Consider the following 26,548-nt stretch of genomic DNA (forward strand, 5'->3'; position numbering starts at 1 on the left):
TTTAAACTGACAAGTCCCAAAAATATCAAGAACACAAACTTGATTGATTTAAAAACTGTCCATTTCAGTCAAAGTTGGTACACAGCAAATGAAACGTTCAACTACACAATGTATAATGACTTTGGATACAGATATGCTCAGGATATTTAATCTATCCTATTTGGTTCCATCCAGTGGTTCAAATATCATAGATTTTGGTCAGCCCTTATAACACTATTGTTAAACAGTTTAAGACTTAAGAAATGTGTGAAATAGGAATTAAATATTTTAAGAAACTGGAGTGCAAACAGCCTCCTAAAATCAAGTAAAACAGAAGTAATAGGAGTCATTCTTTTGTGTATGTGGACATCATTGGTAACACAAGCATTTACTGCCAAATTCTAATTTCCTGAGAAGGAAGTGGTGAGCCATATTCTTGAAAAGTGGCAGCTCATGTACACCATATATTCGGGCACTTTGTTTCAGCACATTGACACAACCACTTTTATTTCCATAGTGCATTTAGTGGAATAAGATGGTGCTTCAGAGTGGTATTACAAAAGTAAAATAGGAAACAGGACCATGCAGGGAAATATTAGGGCAGGTGAGCCTTAGCTTGGTCAAATAAGTGCATTGTAAGGAGCAGTTTAAAAGGAAAAATACGAACTGAGAATTGAAGTGTTCTGTCAGGATTTTCAGAAATTAGGGTCCAGAAATTGATGGTATGGCCCCCATAGTTTTGGGATTAGGAAAACACATATTTTGCAAAGGATTGCAAAGTTAAAGATTACAGACGCAGAGACAGGACAGCTATGGAGGATTTGGAAATGGTGATTGCTCGGTATGAAAGTTACTTGCCATTTACCACAACATTGTCAATATCTTGCTGCATTCAGGCATGGACTGCCTCATGATTTATAAATGGAATTGATCACTGTGCAAGCACTGGTAATCATCCTTCGATCTGACCCTTTAATAGAGGGAAGACCATTGATGAAACAATGATGGTAACTGTACCTTAAGAACTGCTGCAGTAATGTCCTAGAACTGAAATCATTGGTCTTCAAGAACCAGAACCATCTTTCTTTGTGCTAAATATGCTTCCAGCTAGTGGTGAGTGTTGCTCAATCAATTCTCACAGATTTTTACTTTTACTTGGGATCCTTGGTTAACTGCTGCCTAATATCAACGATGGTAACTCTCACCTTCAACTCATTCTCTGTTGGTTAGTTGTAATGAAGTCTGGAGCACAGTAGGCTGACTATACCCAAACTGAGCATCAATAAGCAAATTCTTGTTGACTGAATGCTGGTTGATTACATTTTTGAGGCAGAAATTAGCGAGACTGGATTCACCTAGCTTTTCAAGAACAGGTCATTTTTGGGCATTTTTAAAAAACTTTACCAGGCAGATGTCAGCATTGAACTTATACAAGAATACCTTGGCAAGGGAAAACAGTTAGTCTTGTAGAACTACAGCTCTTCACGACCGAGTTTGTATCCCTTACATGATTGCTTATGCCAAGCTACAAAAGAAATACGAAATATAGATTTATGGGTTGAATAATTGAGGCTGATGGCTGAAGCACGTTGTGACTGAAAGGTGGGGAATAGGGTTAACGCATGTTAAATATATACAAGAGCAAGTGTTTTGGGCTGGAAAAATGGAATCATCTTATCGGCTACGATTTACATTCATCAATTCTGTCAAAACATATTCATGCTGATTAGTGGTAATTAGGACAAATGATCAAAATTTTCTATACATTTACACAAAGTGCTGGAAAAATGTTAATAGATTCTACTAGACTTTTACCAGTGAAATATGGCATTTAACCTTCTTCTTACCTTGTCCATAAGAGAGATGATCTGGAGAATAAGCTGATCCTGACGGAGATCATCACCATGTTTGAATATAACAGGATATTTACCTCCATCTTCAGTTTTAAATATCAATTTTGCTGGCATAAGTGCACTCTGAAATAATATAATAATTCTTAAGAAAGAAAGGTAAGGTGGGTGGGTTAACAAAGAGGAAGAAAGATAAATTATTTATATTTAATATATTTCATGTCCTTCCCACAGGACAGAATTTTTTTTTCTGCTATGCTCTTTGGTGGCAATAATGAAGAATGTCCCTTACCTACAAACACTGCTTCACATCAAACCAGGACATTACCTTCAAATCATCTAGAGAGCTAATAGGAGATGTGTAACTGCAATGAAATGCTATATATAAATGTCTCCCATTCTTTCAGAAGTCATAAAAATAAAGTGGGGAGGATATTTTAAACAAAAACTATTAGTCCAATCGTATTGCCTTTTAATTCCATTTGTGACAAAAACAAGTTGAAATGTTGACAAACAGAAGATTGAAGTAGATTATGTGCAGAAATTCTGCCTGAATTCTAAATTCAAATTTTAATTACATGGTTTAAATTAATAGAAAATATATTTCGTTACCATTCTTCATTTAACAAATGTAGGCATCACTGGCTTGGCCAGCATTTATTGTCATTTCTTAATTGCTCTTGAGAAGATAGGGGTGAGCTGCCTTCCTGAACACCTATTATCCATTTAGTTTGTGTACACCCACAATGTTATTTCGAAAGGAGTACTGGGATTTTGACCCAGTGACATTGAAGGAAACTTTGGCTCAAAAATTGGTATGTGAGAGACAGGTTTGAATCCATGGGAATTCTGAGGAAAGGTCACTCAATCCAAAACGTTAACTCTGATTTCTCTCCACAGATGCTGCCAGACCTGCTGAGCTTTTCCAGCAATCTCTATTTTTGTTTCTGATTTACACCATTTGCAGTTTTTTCTACTTTTAAACAATTATTGTTGTCCCTAGTTGCTTTTGAAGGTAGCAGTGAGTTGCGTTCTTGAACTGCTGCAGTCTGTGCGCTACGGTAGACTCTCAATGCTAGAAGAAAGGGTATTCTAGCATTTTGATTCAGTGAAGGAAGTGGCTTGGAGGGGAACCTGCAGGAGATGGTGCTCCCATATGTCTGTTGCCCTTATCCTTCGAGATGGGAGGTGATTTTGGGTTTGGAAGGTGCTGTATACGGGTCTTTGGTAAATTTCTGCAGTGTATCTTATTGATATTATACTGCTGTAATTGAATGTTGATGCTGGAGAGAGTGGAGCCACCAAATAGGCTCCTTTGTCCTGAATGATGTCAAGCATCCTGGGGGTGTGGTTGCAGCTACACACAGCTAGGGAGGTGGGGAGTACTCCATCATACATTTGACCATCTACAAGTCATATTGCATGCAATTCTGGTCTCCTTCCTATTGGAAAGATGTTGTGAAACTTGAAAGGGTTCAGAAAAGATTTACAAGGATGTTGCCAGGGTTGGAGGATTTGAGCTATAGGGAGAGGCTGAACAGACTGGGGTTGTTTTCCCTGGAGCATCGGAGGCTGAGGGGTGACCTTATAGAGGTTTACAAAATTATGAGGGGCATGGATAGGATAAATAGACAAAGTCTGTTCCCTGGGGGTCGGGGAGTCCAGAGCTAGAGTGCATCGGTTTAGGGTGAGAGGGGAAAGATATAAAAGAGACCTAAGGGGCAACTTTTTCACGCAGAGGGTGGTATGGAATGAGCTGCCAGTGGATGTGGTGGAGGCTGGTACAATTGCAACATTTAAGAGGCATTTGGATGAATATATGAATAGGAAGGGTTTGGAGGGATATGGGCCGGGTGCTGGCAGGTGGGACTAGATTGAGTTGGGATATCTGGTCAGCATGGACGGGTTGGACCGAAGGGTCTGCTGTTTCCATGCTGTACATCTCTATGACTCTATAAATTGATGGTATCCACCAGGCTGTTGATAGTGGGGGAATCAGTGATGGTAACATCAAGAGGTGGTAGTTAAGATTGTCTCTTATTGGAGAATGTTCATTGCCTGGCATTAGTGTGGTATGAGTGTTACTTGCCACTTTTTAACCCAAGCCTGGTTATTGACCAGGTCTTCTTGTATTTGAAAATGGACCTCTGCAGTATCTGAGGAGTCATGAATAATGCTAAACACTGTTGAACATCCTCACTTCTGACCTTATGATGCAGGGTTGGTTATTATCAAGCAGCTGCAGATGGGTGGGCTGAGAACACTATCCTGAGGAACTGCTGCAGATATATTTTGGAGATGAGGTGAAGGTCCTCCAACAACCACAACCATCTTCCTACGTGCCAGATATGACTCAAACCACTGTAGAGTTTGTCCCCTTATTGCCATTGATTCCAGTTTTGCTAGGGGTCCTTGATGCTACCATCAGTCAAAGGTGGCTTTCATGTCAAAAGCTGTCACCCTTACCTCACCTCTGAAATTCTTTTTTCTGCGTTTGAACCAAGACTGAAATGAGATCAGGAGCTGAGTGATCCTGGCAAAACCCAAACTGGGTGTCACTGAGCAGGTTATTGCTGAGCAGGTGCTGCTTGATGGCACCTTCCATCACTTTACTGATGATTGAGAGTAGACTGATGGGGAGGTATTTGGTTAGATTGATTTGTCCTGCTTTGTGTGTGAAGAGGAAATTCCAAGGAATTCCAGTACTTAAGGAAGTAGCCTTAGAAGCTGTGGATGAGTTGGTGGCCGCTTACAATTAAAGCAATATGATTCAACAGGCATAGCTCTTTTCTCTCAATTTGGCAAAGATAAATATTATTTTCTGCATCATAAAATTCTTTTTTCTCAGCTAACAATTCCACTTGGTGGTCAAAAGGGCACTCTCTTATTGGTTCTCACAAGCTCTAGTGATGATTCACTGAAGCATGCTCTTTTGATCATATTTTCTTTCAGATTTGCACGTGCCTCTTTGATAATATTAGCGAATGACTTGGGCTTTGATATTTACTGTGCAGGCTTGCAGTAAAGGGAGGAGTAGCTGTCAACAAGAAACCTGCAAATCCATTCTGGGTTTTAACTTCAGGCAAGTGAACCCTTTCCCCTCACAGAATTGTTGGCCCAGTGCCCAAACAGCACAGAATTTTAGTCTTGGAGTGAGATCATAATGGTATCAGGGTTAAGGGGCTGATTTTCTGGGCTTGAAGAAAACATTTACTTTCAGGTAGTACTGTTAAAAAGTCTTTCTCTTACAGAGTTATAAATCACACAACGCCAGGTTATAGTCCAACAGGGATAGCTGGAAGCACACTAGCTTTTGGAGCGTTGCTCCTTCATCAGGTAGTGAAGGAGCGACGCTCCGAAAGCTAGTGCTTCCAATTAAACCTGTTGGACTATAACCTGGTGTTGTGTGATTTTTAACTTTGTACACCCCAGTCCAACACTGGCATCTCCAAATCATTCTCTTACAGATTTAGCCTCATCTCCTTTCACCTTTAGGGTTAGAGAGACTCAGCAAGCCAAACAAAATAATGAGAGCTGAGGCCAGAAAAGGCCAGCCCAGAGTCATTTAAAAATACAAGCCTTCAGAAAACTGAAGCATGCAGCCTCATTAAAAAGTTAACACTGATCTGTGCGAACTGGGAACAGACTGCTTCTAAACCTGCTTCCCTTACAACTCGCATGGCTTACAACTGAGATGGCTTGGTTTTTGCCAGTAATAAAGCAAACTCTCTTCTTACTGTCTACTGTTTTTTTTCGGCAAATCAAACTAAAAAACAATTTTGAATAAAGATTACTGCTAGGCTATAGAAAGAAAAACAAAATTATACCAGAAGCATTCACCAGAGACTTTTTTCCAATAAAAACACAAGCTAAAATTACTTAAAACTACGCACACAATAAATGTCAACCCTCAGTTTACCTTAAATAATGTTGCTTTTTCTGGGATGATACCTCTGATTTTAACTTGTGGCTCTAAAGGCAAAGGTATAGGTTCAATTTCGGATAAATTCACTTTTTCATTGTCTGCCAATAAAGTCTGCAACCTTTCAATCTAGAGAACAAAAACACAAAGCATTGTGATAATGTGACGAAGTGGGGCAACTTTTGAAGTCAATAGAAAGTAGAAAGTGAATACAAAGGCAAGAAGGACAAAAGGTCTCGTGCTCAAAAATGCATTAACATGTCATTTTCATTGTGTCATTTCTAGAACCCAACCTTGGACCAATTAGTTGCCTTATTTCCCCAAATTACAATACTGACTATAGCTTGAAGATGCATAATTAACTGAGAAACATTTTACACAAAGAACACTCTGAGGTCCTTATAGAGGTTTTAAAAATGAAGTTACTTTTCCAGGGAATAGCTTCCATGATCCAAATTTTCAACCAGGTACTTCAGCTGCAAAGATAGGACTAAACCGGCATCTCCTGCTACACAACGTGAGTCTGCACAAGCAACATGTTTAAGAAGTGAACGATACTTTGTTTCAGAGTACCAAAACAGAGACAGTGCAGCACTATATTGAGTAGGATGCCTACAATTTACTCATGCATATAGTGACAGCACCAGCCAACCGTCTGCCATCAGGGTGGCTGTGAGACTAATAAGAAGCATTGATCCATTTGTAAACATGTAAATATTTGTAATTTCTCATTTATTTGTGGTGAGACCATGGCCTGTTCTTTTTAGAAAATGGAAGCTATCATGGCTGTCCTGTTAGATGATGACACTGATGCAGGCATTCTTCATCAGCCTGGACAAATGAGGACGGTTAGTGCCAGGAAAGGCACATGGCTGTAAACTGCTAATTACATTCAAAAGTAATGGTTGATGGAAACAATCACATGTAGTGTGTGAATAACTGAAAGAGGCAAGAAGCATCAGAATAGTCTGTTAAAATTTGATCAAAATACAATCTTTGCAACATGAATATGAAATATACACCAGTCGGATGGCCTTAAAACATTAGGAACTAAAAGAGACTCAGTTTATTTAGACAGAGATGTGGGAAATTACTTATATTACTTGATCAATACTACCTTAAAACGATGGGAAAAAACACTAAATTGGAATAGGTGACAAGAGTGGTAAAATATTCGTGGATAACAATTTTCCCCTTTATTCCACACTTTCACATTCAATCAGTTATTGTTTTGCTCAAATCGTTATATAACATATACACTGCCTTAAAGATAATTTTTGTGCTAAAATCACCATCATCATCAAAAATCTCAGGATGGAAGAGGGAATCTCAAACTAAAACACCTGTTAATAAAATGAAACGTTATAACCTTTGTTACAAGTGCCAAAGTATTCTAGCTAGGTATTAGATCTTTAAAATATGAAGTGTCAAATATTTTCAAAACAGAATTCAGCTCATTGTGTCTGTATTAGTCAACAAAGATTGCCTACACTCATCTCCTTTTCTAGTTTTTGGCTTTTATCCCTGGAGTCCATGACAATGCAAGTGAATACCTAAATACTGTTTCAATTCTACAAGAGGTTTCTGACTGAACAACCCTTTCAGGCAACAAATTCAAGACTCCTCCCACCCAGAGTGGAAAAAATTCTCAATTCTCCTCTTAGTCTTCTGTCTTTTACTTTAAAAGTATGGTAACTGATTCCTCTACTAATGGAAAAAGTGCCTTCCCATTCTCTTTATCTGTACCGTTCAAGCTTGTACATCTATATCAGCTCCCATCTCAACCTGCACTGTACCAAGGAAAAGAACTGCAGCCTTTCCCATCGTTCTTCAGAGCTCAGTCTTTCCAGCCCAGCTACATTCTGGTAAATCTCCTCTGTACCCTTTCTAGAGTGATCACTTCCTTATGATGTGGTGATCAGAATTGTATACAAGAGTTGTGGGCTAAGCAATTCTTTAGATAGTAGAAATTTGTAAGACTAATCTCAACGAGTTAAATTATAAGTTTCTTGAAACAATAGAAAGAAGTTTATACTTCATAATTAGTCAAATGTTTTCTTGAAAAACATAAATCAACTTCCACATTGACATATTCAAAAATGTTGATAAAAATATTTATCTAGCACAACTATATAATTGAAATAAGCAGCTTATCATATATGGGAACATAGCAGAAACACCAATGCTATCCAGATTTAGTTTTAGGTGAACTAATTGGGCATTGTAAAAATACCTTTTTCTTCCGATTCCCATTCTCTCGCTGAACAGCTTTCATAAGCTGCACTAGTCGATCCACAAACGTTTGCTGAGCAGCTAGAAGAGAGCGCATGACTCTCACGTTTTTGTCTCCCTAAAAGGTAGTAATTGAGAAAAAAATTTGAACAGGTTATTTAATAGTTATTCAAACTAAAGTAACCTCCAATTCTATAAAGTGCAGATCCCCCTGAAGCAGCTTTGCTTAATTTTTCAAGTTATAACATACATACCTCAAAAAGAAGCCAGCAAAGAAACTTATTGAATTAGTATAGGCAAGTCCATCTTGGGGTTGGGCTAGACATTCAACTCAAATTGCCAATCTTTTAACAAGATTGGGGATACAGAAATCAATTAGGTTGGATACCAGTAGATCTAAAATAATGTTCTAAGAACTCAGGACAAATGGTGTTGATTGGTCGAAATAAAATTTGCAGTTATCCAAAATATTTGCATTTGGTAAATCACTATTTTGTGGAAAAATCTTCAATTCAAAGTTACATCATTATTCTGATCAGAATTTTGTTTTGACCTTTAGCAAACATCTTATGGTATCACACATAGTTTGACTAATGCAAATTGAATTGCAAACTTAATAACAATGCTTTACATTTTTGAAACAAATAAAACATGTAAAGTTAAGGAAATCTTCTATCATTTGAAACAGTTAACCTTTGCTAAATAGGTCCCTTTATTGGGCATTTTGCAAATTCAAATGAGGTCAAGTAAAGTTTTCACCCAATTGGGAAGCAGAGAAATGAAAATGTTGACAATTAGTGAAACAAATTATTTTAAAACATCCAAGCATAACAGAATAATATAACAGCATGACAGAATAACAATGGCTCCAAAGAAGAATCATATTGGACTCAAAACAGTTACTATTTGGCTGTCTGCAGATAATACCAGACCTGCTGAGTTTCTCTAGCACTTTTTTTTATAAGAGATCTCTCTTATCTGCAGGATTGAAGTTGGGACTCCTTTCCTTGGAAAAGAGAAGGCTGACAGGAAATTTGATAGAGTATTCAAATCCACGAAGGGACTGGATAGAGTAAATGGGGAGAAAAAGTTTTCACTGATGAAAGGATAAAGATAGGCTGCCTATTTAAAGTAACAGCAAAAGGGGTGGAAAGTGATAGGAGGCTTAAGAAGGCAACAAAATACAACTAAACGAGGTGCTCATTTCAAGAGCTGGTGCAGACACAATGGGCTGAAGGGCCTCCTTCATCTGTACTGTAACAATTGTGTCATTGTGAAAAAGAAAGAAGCCTGCCCCTGTAGTACAATATAGTGACTTTGGCAGTTAATTCATAACATTAACCAACATAAAAAAATGTGATAATAATGCCCACATATAAATAGCTCCCAATGTCAGAAATGTAGATTCTCAAGATTGATGGATTTTAATCAAATAAATAGCACTCAAAGCCAAAATTCAGGTTACTACTACAGGCACATTCCTACCCATGACAGTAGAATTATTTGATCCCACAATCTCATAACAAAAGTGAAAATAAATGTCATACCTTTAGCAGAGCTTGACTAAACCTCTTCATCACATTAAAATACATCTCACGAGTTTTTGGGTCACGTTGTTGAGTATCCTGATCTTCGTATTCTACAATAACATACCTTACGAAACAGAACAAAAACACACATAGCTTGAGAAATATAGTACATGAACAGCAAATCAAAAAGATTACAAATATAGTGTATCTATTGTGATAAAAACATCACCGTTCATTCATTTTAATTCAACAGAACTATCCTTATACCACATTCAGATAAATACTGGTAAAACATTCACATATGTTTCTTTTGGACATAGTTTGACCTGATGAAGGACTCTATTCGCCGAGCTGGGAATTTGTGTTGCGGACGTTTCGCCCCCTGTCTAGGTAACATCCTCAGTGCTTGGTAGCCTCTTGTGAAGCGCTTCTGTGATGTTTCCTCCGGCATTTATAGTGGTTTGTCTCTGCTGCTTCCGGTTGTCAGTTCCAGCTGCCGGCTGCAGTGACCGGTATACTGGGTCCAGGTCGATGTGTTTGTTGATAGCACCTGCGGATGAGTGCCATGCGTCTACGAATTCCCTGGCTGTTCTGTTTGGCTTGTCCTATAATAGTAGTGTTATCCCAGTTGAACTCATGTTGTTTGTCATCTGCGTGTGTGGCTACAAAGGAGAGCTGGTTGTGTCGTTTCGTGGCTAGTTGGTGGACCCAGTATACCGGCCAATGCAGTGGACAGCTGGAACTGACAACCGGAAGCGGTGGAGACAAACCACTATAAATGCCGGAGGAAACATCACAGAAGCACTTCACAGGAGGCTCCCAAGCACTGAGGATGTCACCTAGACAGGGGATGAAACGTCTGCAACACAAATTCCCAGCTCGGCGAACAGGACCACAACAACGAGCACCCGAGCTACAAATCTTCTCACAAACTTTGAACTGATGAAGGGCTTTTGCCCGAAATGTCAATTTTCCTGCTCCTCGAATGTTGCCTGACCTGCTGTGCTTTTCCAACTCTAATCATAACTTGACCTAAAACAATTAAGCAAAACCATCTACATATTTCAAATAAATCATGCTCTACATCTCAATTGCCTGTTTTGGTAGGAATGAGAGGAAGCAGAGCAAAAGGCAAAGGTAGAGAGATTACTATTAAGCAATGGGGTGAAACTAGGTAGGAACGTGGGAAATCAGATCAGCCGTAATGTAATTAAATGACTGAGCAGGCTTGAAGGGCCAAGTATTCTATTCCTGCTCCTAATTTGTATGTTCACATTTTAATTGTATAAATACTGATATGACACAGCTAGGTGGAGTGTAGTGTCTCTTTGTAGTCTCATTATTCTCAGTATTCAGTTATTGACATGGCATGTGTATTAATCTGTTTCAGGATACAAAAGGTCAATCAGGTTTCTGCTGTCTTAATGCCAGGGACCTGGGTTCAATTCCTGCCTTGGGTGACTATGTGAAGTTTGCATATTCTCCCCATGTTTACGTCAGTTTCTTCTGGGTGATCTGGTTTCCAAGGATGTGCAGGTTAGATTACCATGGTAAAATACCATGTGGCATCCAGGGATGTGCAGGCGAGGTGAGTGTGCCATAGTAAATTCAGGGTTACAGGAAAAGGTGGGACCGGAGTCTGGATGGTTGGTGCAGACTTTAATGGACTGAATGGCCCCTTTTCACACTGCAGGGATTCTATGATACATGGGAAATTGTATCCCATAAATTTGATTTGAGTTTTTGGAAAAGTTGATCAAGAAGATAGATGAAGGCAGGGTGGTAGGCATCGTTTACATGGACTTTAGCAATGCCTTCAACAAGAATCTGCATGGTAGGCTGGTTAGTACGGATAGATCACATAAGATCCAGGGAGAACGAGGTAATTGGTTACAAAATTGGCTTAACAGATGGTGGTGGTAGTTGGTTATCGTTCAGGCTGAAGGTCTCATGCTGGATTCTCAAACATTTTTCAGAACAGTTTGAAGAGATGAGTTGGATGACTTGCCTAAGCAGGCTACAAACTAAGTGAACTTCAAACAATAATCAAAGAACCACAACTCGGGACAGCTATAAACCCAGACGTGATATCCAAGAAAACAAATCCAAGCAGTTCACGTAAACATGCAAATTTCAGCACCATTAAAAATTATCCAAAAAGAATCTTATTTAAAAAATGCATATCTTCTGTCTTTCAAAAGTTTTCAATTGCATTATTATGAAAAAACTAATCATGACAAAATTATTAATTGAAGCATAGCAATACATTAATTTTTGTGAAGTAAATTTAAATCAAGATAGCCTACAACTGAAATTCTAAATGTCATGACAAAACAATTTCCATGATTTATTATTAAATCAAGCTTTCCCAAATATAAATTTGTCAAAAACTAAAATGTTATTGCACCTAACACAATCAAAGAGAGCTGCAAACCCTGTTGCTTCAGGAAATCACATTTAGAAATCTATTAGATATTCTACAAAGGCAACTAATTGCTTGTGGTGAAGTAAAGTCAACACTCAAAAGAAGCAAGAGGCAATAGTCTAACATAGGACACACTCTATCACCTCAGCTGTCTACAGGAGTTTACATTTGAACGTCAAAAATCAGAACAAGGCCTTAGACAGACTACCAAAATTTACAGGTGCACTAAAGACCCCTTGTGGTCTCACTACCCCTCACCTCAAACCTTTTCCACAACATGAACCACTGTCTCCATCAATATTCTTTTCAACCAATCTTTTAATCACCCACTTAATATTCGTTTTTTGTTACTCGATCCATTTCTTTCAGATTTTGCATGTATGAACCTTGAGATGGTTTTGCATGTGTAGGATTTTAACTGTTATTCATACTTTGTCCTTAATTTTCCAACCTAAGCAAGTGGGCCCCGACAAAGATTTTCAAATATTTTTTTGTAGAGAGTGCCATGTGCAAATAAAGGCTTGGTACTATTTAAAGGTACACCCAATTTAAATGCCATTTATTTTCACTGTTTATTTCAAATTGAAAAGGAACTAGTTTTTCAGAGCGAGCAAATAATGTGGGAAAAATGCTTAGACTGATAATGCTGCTTTGTAGCATCCTAATACAGCACAAGATCTATGAAGTTCATCCATTTCCTTCTCAGCAGTTTGCAAGTAAGTTCATATTTCAAAAAAAAGACTAAAAGTACAAAGAAACCATGCAAAGATTCGGTAAGCTTCTCTATTTTTTATCAAATATCATTTATTGACTTTGGGAGCATTGCAGAAAATTAATTCTGAAGAAAATCTTTAAGAAAGTAAAATTCATATCACTTACCAGTATAAATAGTTGGCAAGAGTGGAATTCCTACAAGCTCTTGATATTAGAAATGCACAAAGATCTTGCTGGAAAGAGAATAGAAGTCAAATCATGGTTGAACTATTAATTCAAGAAACTGTCATACAAAGCAGATGGTGGTTACTTAAGAACTAGCCCAATCTTTTTTCTAATTGACCTTTTGTCACAACAAGCCAACCTATTTTGACCGATTTGCCCTCCCTTGCTGACTAACAATTTTTTTCCTAAAAATACATCCATTTGAATCAATTCACGATTTCTTCATTCATTGTTGTTTTGTTTCTAAAGAGACAGCATATAAAATTTTTTAAAAAGGCACAGAAAATGTTGCAAATACCCAGTAGGATTGGAAGCAACTGGGGAGAGGGAAGCAGAGTTAGAATTTCACAATTATGACTTTTTATCACTGTCTTCACTGCTCAGGATGCAGTCTCCTCTACATCGAGAAGCCCAAAACTCATATTGGATGATCACTTTATAGAACACCTCCATTCAATGTGTACAACTTCAATCTTTCAGTCACTTTAATTTTAGTTGTTGTCTACTCTTGCATGCACTTGGCCTCCTACACTATTCCAATGAAGATCAATGCAAGATTGATGACCAGCACCTCTTTTTTCAGCTAGGTATTTCGCAGCATTCAATGCAGGAGTTCAACAACTTGAGGACATAACCTTAGCCACATTTGTTCAAAAAAGCAGATCATAGCAATTCTGTTATTTTCCCACTTACACCTCCTTTAGAGATTTCTTCATGAGGTTTGTTACCATCTCATTTTGCCTTGCATACTTAAATCTGACAATTTTCTTCGAGAAAAAATGCTGGAACACAGTCTCACTGAGGCATATTATATTAAAGATTATAGTATTATAGTGAATTGTCACCTAAATTAAACTCCAGACAGAGCAGTGCTAGAGCTACCAACCGAGGTAAGAGATGCTATCTTATTTGACTTTCTGTTAGACGCACAACTGGTTTACGGATTTCACGATAACTCCTCAGCTTCTCTTCAATGCTTGTGTAAATCATATAGAGTGATCTTTATTTTGTTCATTACCCCTCCTTACAAGCAAATACAATTGTAAACAATTAGGATAATTTCTTAACTAATCTATCAAAATCTTTATCATTTTATTTTGTTGCATTACTTTTTAATTTCCATTTAATAGCATCAGTAATTAAAAATCTTGCTTCAAGAAATCTTCCAGCAATACTCCAATCTTAAAAATATCTACTCTGTTCCTAATTTTCTAAGAAAATCTACACCCATATTACACAGCTGGGATACACCATGGGAGCACTTTTACAGAGTATGGCTTGAGAGACAGAAAAACCAAGAAAATGGGATCTGGAGAAGGCGAGCAGAACAGTAACCAATAAGAAATATTTTTCTGAAAAGCCTTTCACCACCAAAAAAAAAAATTAGTCAAACTTTTTTATTCAAAACCAGAGGAAGGCGAATATGGGAATGTGATAAAAGAAGCTGGAGTAACGAGTATGGGAAAGTTGTATAAGATGGTATAGTAGAACATCTAGAGAGAGGAGCAAGACTACTAAAAAAAGCTACTCAAACACAAGAAAGAGCTTCAAAATTGAAGCATCAGGATCTGGGAGCTCAAGCAACTGGTTATTGTTCAGAATGGAGCAGTTCACTCAGCTGGAGAATGTACTACAGGACACGACATTCATTTCCTTCAGCACTTGAGAACCACTTCCTAAAATCTACTGGAGACAGGCAATAAATGCAATTAAGCCAGATTGAGAACAGAAAAAAAAAATTCAAATTAAGGATGCGCTGTGGCTGTATAATTTACAATGCATGGTAACAACTCACTAAAGGCTCCCTCAACAGCATGTTTTTTTCTCCAGCTACAAATACCAAAGACAATAATGGCATAACTGTGGGAACATTAGTTTGCATGCCATACTAATTTGGAACAAGCCACAGTTCTTTCATCATTGCCGGTCCAGTACCCTAGTATTCTAAACACAAGGTATTGGGGAAGTACTATAATTAAAAGAACTTAGTGGATTGCTCATTGTGTAATTCCACCTTCTCACAGCAATAGATCCAGTTTTGCCAGCATAGAAAACAAGAATAAACAGGGCAGAAGGGTAAGGGACTTGATGTGGAAGGACTAGGGACACTGAAGTTTGGAATGGCCTATAGTTTCTGAAGGATAATAGAATTAAGCCACTCACTCTATGGGCACTTATGGGCAGCACGGTGGCTCAGTGGTTAGCCCTGCCGCCTCACAGCACCAGGGTCCCAGGTTCAATTCCAGCCTCGGGCGACTGTCTGTGTGGAGTTTGCACATTCTCCCCGTGTCTGCGTGGGTTTCCTCCGGTTCCTTCGGCCCAACCAGTCCACACCGACCCTCCGAAGAGTAACCCACCCAGACCCATTTCCCTCTGACTAACGCACCTAACACTATGGGCAATTTAGCATGACCAATTTACCTGAACTGCACATCTTTGGACTGTGGGAGGAAACCGGAGCACCCGGAGGAGAATGTGCAAACTCCACACAGGCTGGAATCAAACCTGGGACCTTGGTGCTGTGAGGCACCAGTGCTAACCACTGATTAGGGCTTCAGAAATATGAGGAAATATAGGAGCAAAGGTATCAATTTTACAGTTAGAACTGATTGGCATAGCGACAGAGAAAGTTAGCACCTTGACACAGATTCAGTAAGGACCCAAAAGATGAAAAAAAGTTTAACTTGGATGGAGACTATAGGAGGAGGCTGGAAAGAATGCTGAGGGCACAAAGTTGGTGGTGGATCTAAAGATTACAGCTACAACTTTCCCACTGCTTAGCCAGAGAATAAGTGGTTCCTCCAACCATTGAAAGTTGGAAAGCACAACTGTAGGCTCCTTAAATTAGTTATAGGTGGAGAGGTAGAGAGAGGGGAGAGGATAATCTTGTTTGTAGAATAACAAGTGGTTTGGTGGGAAAGCTAGACAGAGGAGACTTGATGTGCTAAGGCCAGAATTGATCATGGTTGACTCAGTCAATTCCATCAAGTAAACTCAGTCTGGACTTCACATTTAGAGTGTAGATGAGGATAATACCAGAAGGTAAAATGTAGACCGGAGGCTTTGACAGGCAACATGCCATAAATAGGTTATGCTAAGCAAAGTCACCGATGTAGATGGATATCCTAGTGATTAAAAGGTCTAAGGGTTGGGTTGTTGGGAATTTCATTGTGCAACGTATGCAAATTGGGTGACAGGTTTATTCTCAAGGGCAACAGAGCAATATGGGATTGAATCAATAGCAAAATTGGTTAGAGATAAAACCTTAACAAAGACATTCTCTCAAATACATTGAGTTATATTACACAATATTCATATATATTGATAAAGAAAGACTGCACCATCTGTCATCAATTGGGGCAAAAACAATGATAACAAATGAAAAAGATGTACAACGCTATCAGTTAGTAGTAGGCCAGAAGATTGGCAAAGCTTTAGAAACCAGAGAGTAATTAAGAAAATAATACAGGAAGAAAAAAGGGGTACAGCAGAAAACTAGCAACTGACATAGAAATAGATAGCAAAAAATCCTAAAAGGGAAAAATGCAAGAACTGCAGTTAGATCAGCATTCCTTTTCCATGCAGAATTAATATTGCTTTCTCTTCATATCAATACACCTTGCAATTTGTCCTGATGAATACCATATGGAAATTGTCAAAATGGGTGTCTTTTGTAAGCAATACTCAAATTTTACAATACCAAGCTGTCAAATTATGAAGGGACTTGACATGGTCATTGATAAGAAGTTTTCTGTAATAAAGAAATCTGGAATGATTGGTACAGTTTGAAAATAAAAGGTCTCCTATTTAAGATGGAATGAGGAGGAATGTCTTCCCAGAATCCCTACGGTGCAGAAAGAGACTGTTTGGTCCATTGGAGGTTTGGTGCAGATTCAAAGAACATCCCACCCAGGCTTACTCCCCACTGCCTCCCCAACACCCTCCCACCACCTTCCACTGCCCGTCTACCCTATTCTCGCACTTACCATCACTAATCTACCTAACCTGCACATCTTTGGTCTGTGGGAGGAAACCAGACAACCTGGTAGAACCTCATGCAAACATAGGGAGAACATGAAAACTCCACATAAGCAGTTAACCCAGGCTAGAATCAAACCCAGGTCCCTATGCTGCCACCATGCAGTTCTGAATAGTGCTCATCTCTGGTATTCACATCCACAAAGTGCACAGAAGGTTGGTCACTGAACACATGCAAATCAGAGCTAGACAGATTCTGATCTACAAGGAAATTGAGGAATTTAGGAGGCAGGCAGCAAAGTGAAGATTAGGCCATTCCTGGATCAGCCATGACCTTACTGAGCAGCAGAGCAGGTTCAAGGGGCCTGCTCCTAGTACTCATGTTTCTATGGTGGTGAAATTATGAGTGTGAAGCAGTGATTTCAGTGAAAAGAGTCAAATAGAGTAGAGGTGAAGATAGAAAAGCATTAAGGAATGAAAGACAGTCAATGCAAAGGAAGAGGAGAGACATATCTTGGGGAGAAACTGGAGACAGAAAACTCGACAGGCAGTTGACAGAGAATTTCAGGCATTGGACTGAAGCAGGGTGACATGCATCAACAGAAAGGAGATGATGATCAAAACATGTCCCCTAATGAATACTATAGCTAAAAATACATGAGTTTGGAAAGACAGGTTGGCAAAAACATGAGTGAGAGAGAGGATGGAGCAAGTGGAGGCAATTCCATGCTTCAGTTATAATTATATCACATGGGAAAAGAAATCAGGACAGACTGATAACAGAATTTTATGTTAAAACTCAAAAATGAAAACAAAAGCAAATATCTACAACTTTATGGAAGTAATAATATATACCAACTGCTTTTACCTCTAGGTTATCTCCATCTGTGGCATCTTTTACTTTAGAAATTGGAAGAGGAGGGGATACTGGAGGAAACGGACTGGAGATAATTTGGGAGCTAAAACAGAATGTTCAGAGTGTAAATTAAATTATTAAAAAAAGCCAATACCACAGGGTCAAAAATACCAAATCAAGAGCAAGAGTGCACAGGCAAACATATCATACTATTTGTACTTTTTAAACTTAACATTCATTACAAATTAAACATAATGTTAATTTAATAAACGTTAATTTAATAAACATTCTCAGAATATCAACTTTATGCACGAGTATGAGCAAGAATAGCTTCAGCAATTTGAACTAGGATTAGCTTTATTGTCACATGTACTGAAGTGAGTACAGCGAAAATTGTATAAGTTGTCACTAATGGCGCCATCTTAAGTATAAGTTCTCTAGGTACAGCTTCTTCAGTTTTAGTTCTTAGAAAAACAGATAAAAGTCCAGCAATGCAGATTTCAAAAATAACTTATAAAATGGAGAAAAAGTTCAGTACAACAGTCTTCCAACCAGTTGGCACTTAGCCTCCTGTCTGCAACAGGCCCTGACTTTAGACCACATCACACTGTACCTCAGGGTTCATGAAGCTTGGAGATTGCTCTGCAATCACCTCAAGACTAGAGGCCCACACTGAAGCGATATACTCCCACGATGGGCTGCTGGGAGATCGCCACGCCGTCCTGAAAGACTGCCATGCTGGGCCAGGAGGCCTCCACGCTCAGCCAAGAGAACGTCTTATTGGGTCTGCTTAGAGGCTGCGAGTTCCAAGCTGGAAGGTCACAGGCCATGAGGTCGGGGGACGGGAGACCAAGAAGAGAGAGGAGCAAGAGAAAAAGACAAAAAGAAAAGAAAAAAGAATGGACGGAGCAGATGAGCTCCACCTGAAATGTCCTTCTCCGCCCATCTGGGATCATCATGTGTGTTTTGGAAACAACAAAAATGGTCAGATTCTGAACTTGAACAATTACACAGCAATACACTGTCTTCTGATACATCAAACTATTTCTCTCAAAAATGTATAACCACTATCATGGAAGACTATTTTTGACCATATTTTCTCCCAGCACTCACATGAACAATAGGAAAGAAAATGAGTGTCTAGTCCACCATTCTGTCAATCAGAACGGTGTAGTTGGTGCATCACAATCTATAACATCAAATGATGCCCAAATGTCATGTGATCCTGAGAGGTTTAAAAAAAATCAGGCCAAACTCCTCAATGATACTGTTTTTTTTTCCTCCCAAGTTATCAGAAACAGGTCCTGCTCTGATTGAAGTCATTATGTTCAGCTTTCCATCTTAGGGCTTCTTTAGCAAGCAGACATCTATTTTCCAGGATTGCCACTCTGACATTCCAACACTAGGGTCAACTGCACACACCAGAGGCAAAGTTCTTTTCATTTATTCAGTTGTGGGATGAATGCATCGCTGGCTGGCCAGCATTCATTGCCCGCCCCTGGTTACCCTTGAGGAGGAGGAGGAGGAGAGCTGCTTTCTTGAACCACTGCAGTCAACTTGCCATGGGGTGACCCACAATGCCATTAGGAAGGGAATTCCAACTTTGACCCAGCAACAGTGAAGGAATGACAATAATGAGTGTCTTGTAGGGGAACCTGAAGATGATGGTACCAGCTGCCCTTACCCTTCTCAGTGGAAGTGGTTTTGGGTTTGGAAGGTACGCATATCTTTGGTGAATTTCTGCAGTGCATCTTGTAGATAGTACACACATTGCTGCTGAGTGTCGGTGGTGGAAGGCGTGAACGCCTGTGGATGATGTGCCAATCAATCAGAATGATGCTCAAGTGTTGTTGGAGGTGTACCCATCTAGGCAAGTGGGGAGTATTCCATCACATTCCTGACTTGTGTCTTGTAAATGGTGGACATGCTTTGGGGAGTCAGTGTTTTACTAGCCTCTGACCTGCTCTTGTAGCCACTGTGTTTATGTGCTGATTCCAGTTGAATTTCTGGTCAATGATAATCCCGAGGAAGTTGATAGTGGTATTCAGTGATAGTAACACCATTGAATGTCAAGTGGCAGCTGTTAGATTGTTTCTTACTGTGATGGTCATAGGCTGACATTTGTGTGACACGAATGTTATTTGCCAGTTGTCAGCAATATTGTCCAGATCTTGTTGCATTTGGACATAGGCTGCTTCAGTATCTGAGGAGTTGCGAATGGTGCTGAGCATTGTGCACATCCCCTTTCTGACCAGGTTTCAGACCTCTCTCTGCTAGTTTGGAAGCAAAGAAAAAGCATCTTACCATTTGTCCTGTCTTTTTGGAGGGGGAAGCTAATAAGAGAATTGATACTGTCTTAGACATGCCGGGGGAGATCCAGAAAACTTAGACCATTGACTTTGAAAATAGGTTCTAGTGCTTTCCAATGGTGCCTTGCCCAAATGACCACTTCCTACTTTTACTGTCACATTTGAAGTCATGGAGCTCTGACAAATTTTCCCGAGTTGGCAAGGGCAATTAGCCAATTAACACTTTTTTTTTCCTCCTAATTTAACCAAAAGTTGTTTCAGCATGTTGCTTTTAATTCATGCACCAAGGTAAACATCACTGAAGAGCAAAATTCACTTAATTCCTGTTTCAGATTACCCAGTGTTCCTACATAAGTATGTGGCTTTTATTTTTTAATATAAACGTAATGAAACAACTACTTCCTTGTGCTTCAACAGCAAATAGAAAGAAACTTCTCCTTTTCAGATACTAGATTTGTTGTAGTTCAAACAGTAGAAGCATTCAGTGCAGCTATCTGAAACTATTTAAGCTGAAGAAAAGCAAGCAAATAGAACAAAACTTCAAGGTTCCTCAAACAGGACTTTGTGATTAGTAAAGGAACAAAACTCAGTTGCAGGATTAATTAGATTCCCTACAGTATGAAAACGGCCCCTTCGGCCCAATAAGTTTATACTGACCCTCCGAAGAGTAACCCACTCAGACCCATTCCCCTACCTTTACCCCTGACAAATGTACCTTACACTATGGGCAATTTAGCACGGCCAATTCACCTGACCTGCACACTTTTGCATTGTGGGAAGAAATCGGAGCACCTGGTGGAAACCCACGCAGACACGGGGAGAATGTGTAAACTCCACTCAGACAGTTACCCGAGATGGGAACCGAAGCCGGGTGCCTGGCGCTATGAGGTAACACTGCTAACCACTGAGCTACTGTGCCGCCCACAACAGAACATCAAAGTTAGAAGAAACTGAGTTCTGAAATTAAAAGACTTGGAAAGAGGTATTTAAAATATTTTATGTGCAGAAAACCTCAGTTTGGAGGCATAGTTCTTTTGAGCAGTTTGGCTTTTTTTTGGCATTTTGCAAATGCAGCCAGCTGTTATAAATAGACAATTGCCATTTAAACTTCTTTTTGTGTGCCATATATTCTGATTTTGTAGTTAAGCCTTATTCACTGTATTGTGGAAGGGAGAATGTGGAAGGGAGAATAACATTAAACAATAGGAGGTATTGGCTTTAAGGAACCTTGAATCTGCTGTCCCTTTCAATAAATGCCTGGTGAACTTTCGCATCTGTTGTTTTCTCAGCCTCTTCCTCAGTACCCTTAGTAGTTTAAAATATATTGACCTCAGCTGAACATCCTAACATCTCTGGGATAATTTGTTTGAATGGTTCAAAACTCTTTGGAGTGCTGTACTTTCTCTTCCTTTCAACCCCAAATGGGTCGCTACTCACTCCCAGGTTCTCCCCACACTCTGCAGTTAGACTGTCACAGCACTAGATCACAGTATTCTGGCTGTCTGCTGTTTAAATACATAGAATTCAATTATGGACTCAGGACTGTCCATTTCACTGTCACATTGTTTGTATTAGAGAACAGAACAAGGAGCTCCCAAGTTGCAAATAGCCTTAGCTTTAAAACTAAAACAAAAATATTGAAAAATTGACATTACCTCTCTATTTCTGAAGCACCAGTTAACGATCCAGACATACTTTCATTCATTGCAGTTTGATTGCTATCTCTTCTGTTTGGTTCTAATCCAATTTTTATGTCATTGAAGTTTTCATACTTTAAAGCCTGGACAAGCTGAAGCAGGTACATCAACAAATCCTATCAAGGACAAAGAAGTTTCAGGAATTTACTTCAAGAATATATTGCATATATCAAATACAAAACTGCAAGGATTTCAAAGAAAGCATTTGCACATCCACAAAGTCACTCCTCACAATCTGCCATTCACTATTTGTGAATCATAAACTGATAAAATCAATAAACAGTTCAAAAATGTAGGAAATATTTGTTTAAACATGTTGACTGTCAACTAATGCTACTTTTGAAGTGAAAAGTGTTAATTACAATAAACAGAAAGTGCTGATTATAGAGAGAGAAACAAGGTTAACATGTTGTATCCAGTATGACTCTTTTTCAGAAGCACCTGGAGCGAATTGTATCAGCTGAAGGGAGAAACCACGGGGATCGTGTTGCGAGTCATCGGAGCTGCTGGAGACCATCACTGGATCGTGATTGGACATTGGAGGATTGTTTGGTTGTGCTGACATGCTCTTGGTGGATCTTTATGCTGGCTTCGGCCTAACGCCAATTCAGGTATCAGCCAACCTTAGAGCTATGGCCTCAGCAGCCACTCGCAGCCCAGGCCAGGGCATTCGCAACACAGTCAGGGTGACTGTGAAGAAGATGGAGAAGCACACACCAGTCGATCGGACAGTGTTTGTCAAGAAGATTTTGCTGGAGTGCTGCGGGTTTGAAGCAGCGGACGTGTACTGCCTGCAGGATTTCCCTGCGGCAGGCTATTTCAACGTGACCTTCAGGAGCGTGAAGTATTGCGAGCAGCTCCTGAAGGTCTTCAAGGAGAAGGAAGGGGAACCTCTGTTCTCCATCTTGTCGGTGGTCCCGTTGTATGAGCTTCCTGCGCAGAGGAGTCGGGTTGTTACAATCCATATGTACAACCCTCATGTCCCAGCAGCGGATGTCCTGACCTTCCGGAGAAGATACGTCCAGGTCGAGGGAGAAAGCACCGATGTGGTCGATCCTTTCGGGATCTGGATCAGCAAACGACAGCTCAGGGTACCCCGAGGGTCGATGCCAATGGAAACATCTTCCACCCACCCTCCAGCTTTGCCATCGGAGGAAGCAGAGGTTACCTGACATATGCAGGGCAACCGAAAGTGTGCCGAACCTGCGGGAGGTCAGGCCACATGGCAGCGGATTGTAAGGTGACCGTCTGCCGAAACTGCAAGCAGGAAGGCCACCCGACCAAGGAATGTAAGGGGGCGAAGAACTGTGCGGAGAGGCGGGCCATATGTACAAGGGCTGTCCCAAGACAAGGGGCCGCCAGCTATAACAGATGGCCGGAGGTGCAACACGAGCCGTGGACCGCCTAAGACCAGCAAGGTACCACAAACCAGCACGGGAACGGTGTCTGGAGGTGTCCAGAAGGAAGGGCAGGCTGTAGCGGAGCAGACGGCAGACAGTGGGGAGGCGCAGCTGCCGATCCAAGCTCCTTCAAGACAGCCGGAGGAAATGGAAGAGGAGGGAACGAAGGAGGCAGAGGATTGGATTACTGTCAAAAGCAGGAAGAGGAAACCTCACAATGCCCCCAAAGCCACCCAGCAAAGGGGGAAGCGACACCTACACGACAAGGATACATGCAGCTCTTCCGACGGTGAGGTCGGGCGTAACGAGGGTTGTCACCAGAGGAAGAGACAGAGCGCCGTGGGGAAAAAGGAGGGCAGCACCGCCCAAACAGAAAAAGACAATCCCTCTGAGGGGATGGGTAAAGACCTCCCCCCACCCGGTGAGAACCAAGAGGTACCCACCAGCCCACAGCTCCAGGTAACTGGGAGCAGCGGTCCTATGACAGCCCCGCTGTCAGATGGAGAACTGGACGGTGCGGACCCTGGGCCCGACCCGAAGATACCAGAGCGGGGAAATGGCCCCAGCGTGGAGCCTGACAGCTACCTCAGCCCTGGGAGGGTCCAGCGGTTTGCCGTCACCATGGGGATGCACACAGCTTCCCCAGAGAGGCAAGACCAGTAGCAAATGGACACTGGTAACCTCGTAAACTGTTAAAATGGGGATAAGTGTTGCCAGCATCAATATGCGTAGCATCAAATCAGTTACGCAATGTGTTTCTACGATGGCCTTCCTGGCCAACATTAAAACCGACGTCCTGTTTCTGCAGGAGTGTGGGATACCGCACCTCAGCAGCTACAGGAAATGGTCGAGCTTGTGGGCCCATGGGCCTCAGTTTGGTCGGGGGGGCAACGATAGCCACGCCTCCAGCCTGGGTATCCTGTTGCGAGGAGGCAACTTCACCATCTCCGAGGTTAAGGAGGTGGTGGACAGGCGCCTCCTCATCACCGACGTCATGTACAGGAATGCTCCCCTGAGACTGATTAATGTGTACGCCCCAGTGGGTAAGAGTGAACGGTTGGCCGTCCTGCAGCAGCTTCCACTCTTGCTGGCTACGTCCAGGCTAGTCATTCTGGCTGGAGACTTCAACTGTATCATTGATGCAGATGGACGATTCGGCGGGCGGGACAGTAAACTGGACGCCATGTCCAGAGCCTGATGGACACAGTAAAAGATGCCAAGCTGCACGATGTCTTCAGTATCCCTGCAGACGGAGCGCAGCGTAGATACACCTGGTCACGGGCAGACGGGTCTATCCGCTCAAGGATAGATTACCTGTTTGTGTCCCGAACACACTCGGTCAGATCCACCGACGTCAAGCCGGTGTTCTTCTCTGACCACTGCCTCCTGCTGGCCAACTGTCACGTACAGGACGAGCAGCGGGCTGGTAAAGGAACGTGGAAGCTGAACACAAAGCTGTTGACCCCAGGAAATATTGAGGAGCTCAAGAGAGACCAAGCAGGTTGGAGAACCGTGAAGCCCCTCTTTGAGTCCCCAGCGGACTGGTGGGAAACAGTAAAAGGGAACATCAAGAGGTTCTTCATCCTCAAAGGTGTTCAGGAGGCGAGAGAGAGGCAGGGAAAACTGTCCCAGCTCCAGGAACGTATGTAGAACCTGCTCCTGCTGCAGACAATGGGGGTCGATGTCACGGAGGACCTCAAGGAGGTGAAGGGCCAGCAAGCCTCACTCTTTGCCTCGGAGGCCAAGATAATCTTCCGGTCCAGGGTCTGCTCCGTGGAGCAGGACGAGACGTGCTCACGTTTCTTCTTCCAGAAGGTGCACAAAGAGAGCTCCGTGCTCAGCGGCCTGAAGGAAGAAGATGGCTCGATAACGTCATCTCAGGCTGACGTCATGAGGATCAGCAAATCCTTCTATGCCAGTCTGTATGACGCAAAGCCGACTGACAGCGCGGCCTCCCAGTCATTCCTGTCCACTATCACGGAGGTCTTAGACGACAGAACACGGGAGAGGCTGGACCAGCCGCTATCTCTGGACGAGCTGACCAAGGCCCTCGAGTCCTTCGAAAAGAATAGAACTCCCGGAAGCGACGGCTTACCGGTCGAGCTCTATTCCGCTCTGTGGGACTTGATTGGCCAGGACCTGCTTGAGGTGTCTGTCAGTATGCTTCGGGCAGGTACCATGAGTGAATCCATGAGGAAAGGCATCATCACCCTCATCTACAAGCGGAAGGAGGAGAGGGAGGAACTCAAAAATTGGAGACCAATCTCACTGTTGAATGCGGATTACAAAATTCTGTCAAAGGTTATCGCCAACCGGGTCAGGTCTGCTCTGGGATCGGTGATTCACCCTGACCAAACCTGTGCTGTACCGGGCAGGAAGATCGCTGAGAGTCTCGCGCTCCTCAGGGATACGATCGCCTACGTGCAGGACAGAGGGTTGGACACCTGCCCGATCAGCCCGGACCAGGAGAAAGCCTTTGACAGGATATCACACAGGTATATGAGAGATGTTCTCTCCAAAATGGGCTTTGGGGAGGGAATCTGCAATTGGATCAGACTGCTCTACACCAACATTGTCAGTGCAGTCTCAATCAATGGGTGGGAATCAGATAGCTTCCCAGTCAGGTCTGGAGTCAGGCAGGACTGCCCTCTCTCTCCTGCCTTGTTTGTGTGCTGCATAGAGCCATTTGCTGAGTCCATTGGGAAGGATACGAGCCTGAGAGGGGTGACTATTCCTCGCAGCAGGGGCCTGCAGGTTAAGGCCTCCCTGTACATGGATGACGTCACCGTTTTCTGCTCAGACCCACTGTCCGTGCGCAGATTCATGTGCATATGTGACCAGTTCGAACGGGCCTCGGGGGCCAAAGTAAACCGAGGCGAGAGCAAGGCCATGCTCTTCGGGAACTGGGCCGACCAATCCTCAATTCCCTTCACCATCAGGACTATCCACCTGAAAGTGCTGGGTATTTGGTTTGTGGGGGCTGGGGCATGCGCCAAATTTTGGGAGGAGCGTATCAGCAAAGCGAGGCAGAAACTGGGCAGATGGAAGCTACGGTCACTCTCCATCGCGGGAAAAAATTCTGGTCATCAGGTGTGAGGCACTATCATTTTTGTTATACGTGGCACAAATCTGGCCGGTTCCCAGAACCTGTGCCGCTGCAGTCACCTGGGCCATCTTCCAATTTATATGGAGGTCAAAGATGGACTGGGTCTGAAGGGACTCGCTGTACAAAGATCTGGGCAACGGGGGAAAGAATACACCCAATGCCACCCTCCCCTGATGGCCACCTTTGTGTGTGGCTGCATCAAGCTGTGCGTGGATTCCCAGTCATTCCTGGGAAGTGTCACTACGTACTGAGGTTCTACCTGTCCCCGGTGTTGCGAAGGATGGGCCTGGCCTCGCTGCCGCGGAACACTCCGAGTAGTTGGACCG

The 26,548-nt window shown here is 41.7% G+C and overlaps 1 protein-coding gene across 1 annotated transcript in view; it reads right to left on the bottom strand.

Moving 5' to 3' along the window:
* The window catches only part of pik3c3 (phosphatidylinositol 3-kinase, catalytic subunit type 3), a 117,879-nt gene that overhangs the window by 38,623 nt on the left and 52,708 nt on the right, over positions 1-26,548 (bottom strand). Inside the window, exons 11-17 of the mRNA XM_043686708.2 lie at positions 21,675-21,832; positions 17,723-17,813; positions 12,817-12,884; positions 9,531-9,636; positions 7,985-8,101; positions 5,749-5,880; positions 1,827-1,955 (exon numbers count right to left, since the gene is read on the bottom strand). Of these exons, the coding sequence (XP_043542643.1) occupies positions 1,827-1,955; positions 5,749-5,880; positions 7,985-8,101; positions 9,531-9,636; positions 12,817-12,884; positions 17,723-17,813; positions 21,675-21,832 (801 nt within the window). The remainder of the gene's footprint in view (positions 1-1,826; positions 1,956-5,748; positions 5,881-7,984; positions 8,102-9,530; positions 9,637-12,816; positions 12,885-17,722; positions 17,814-21,674; positions 21,833-26,548) is intronic.

Source organism: Chiloscyllium plagiosum, unplaced genomic scaffold (assembly GCF_037043375.1).
Source record: "Chiloscyllium plagiosum isolate Xiang-an unplaced genomic scaffold, Cpla_swu_hap1 HiC_scaffold_1, whole genome shotgun sequence".
Lineage (NCBI taxonomy): Eukaryota > Metazoa > Chordata > Chondrichthyes > Orectolobiformes > Hemiscylliidae > Chiloscyllium > Chiloscyllium plagiosum.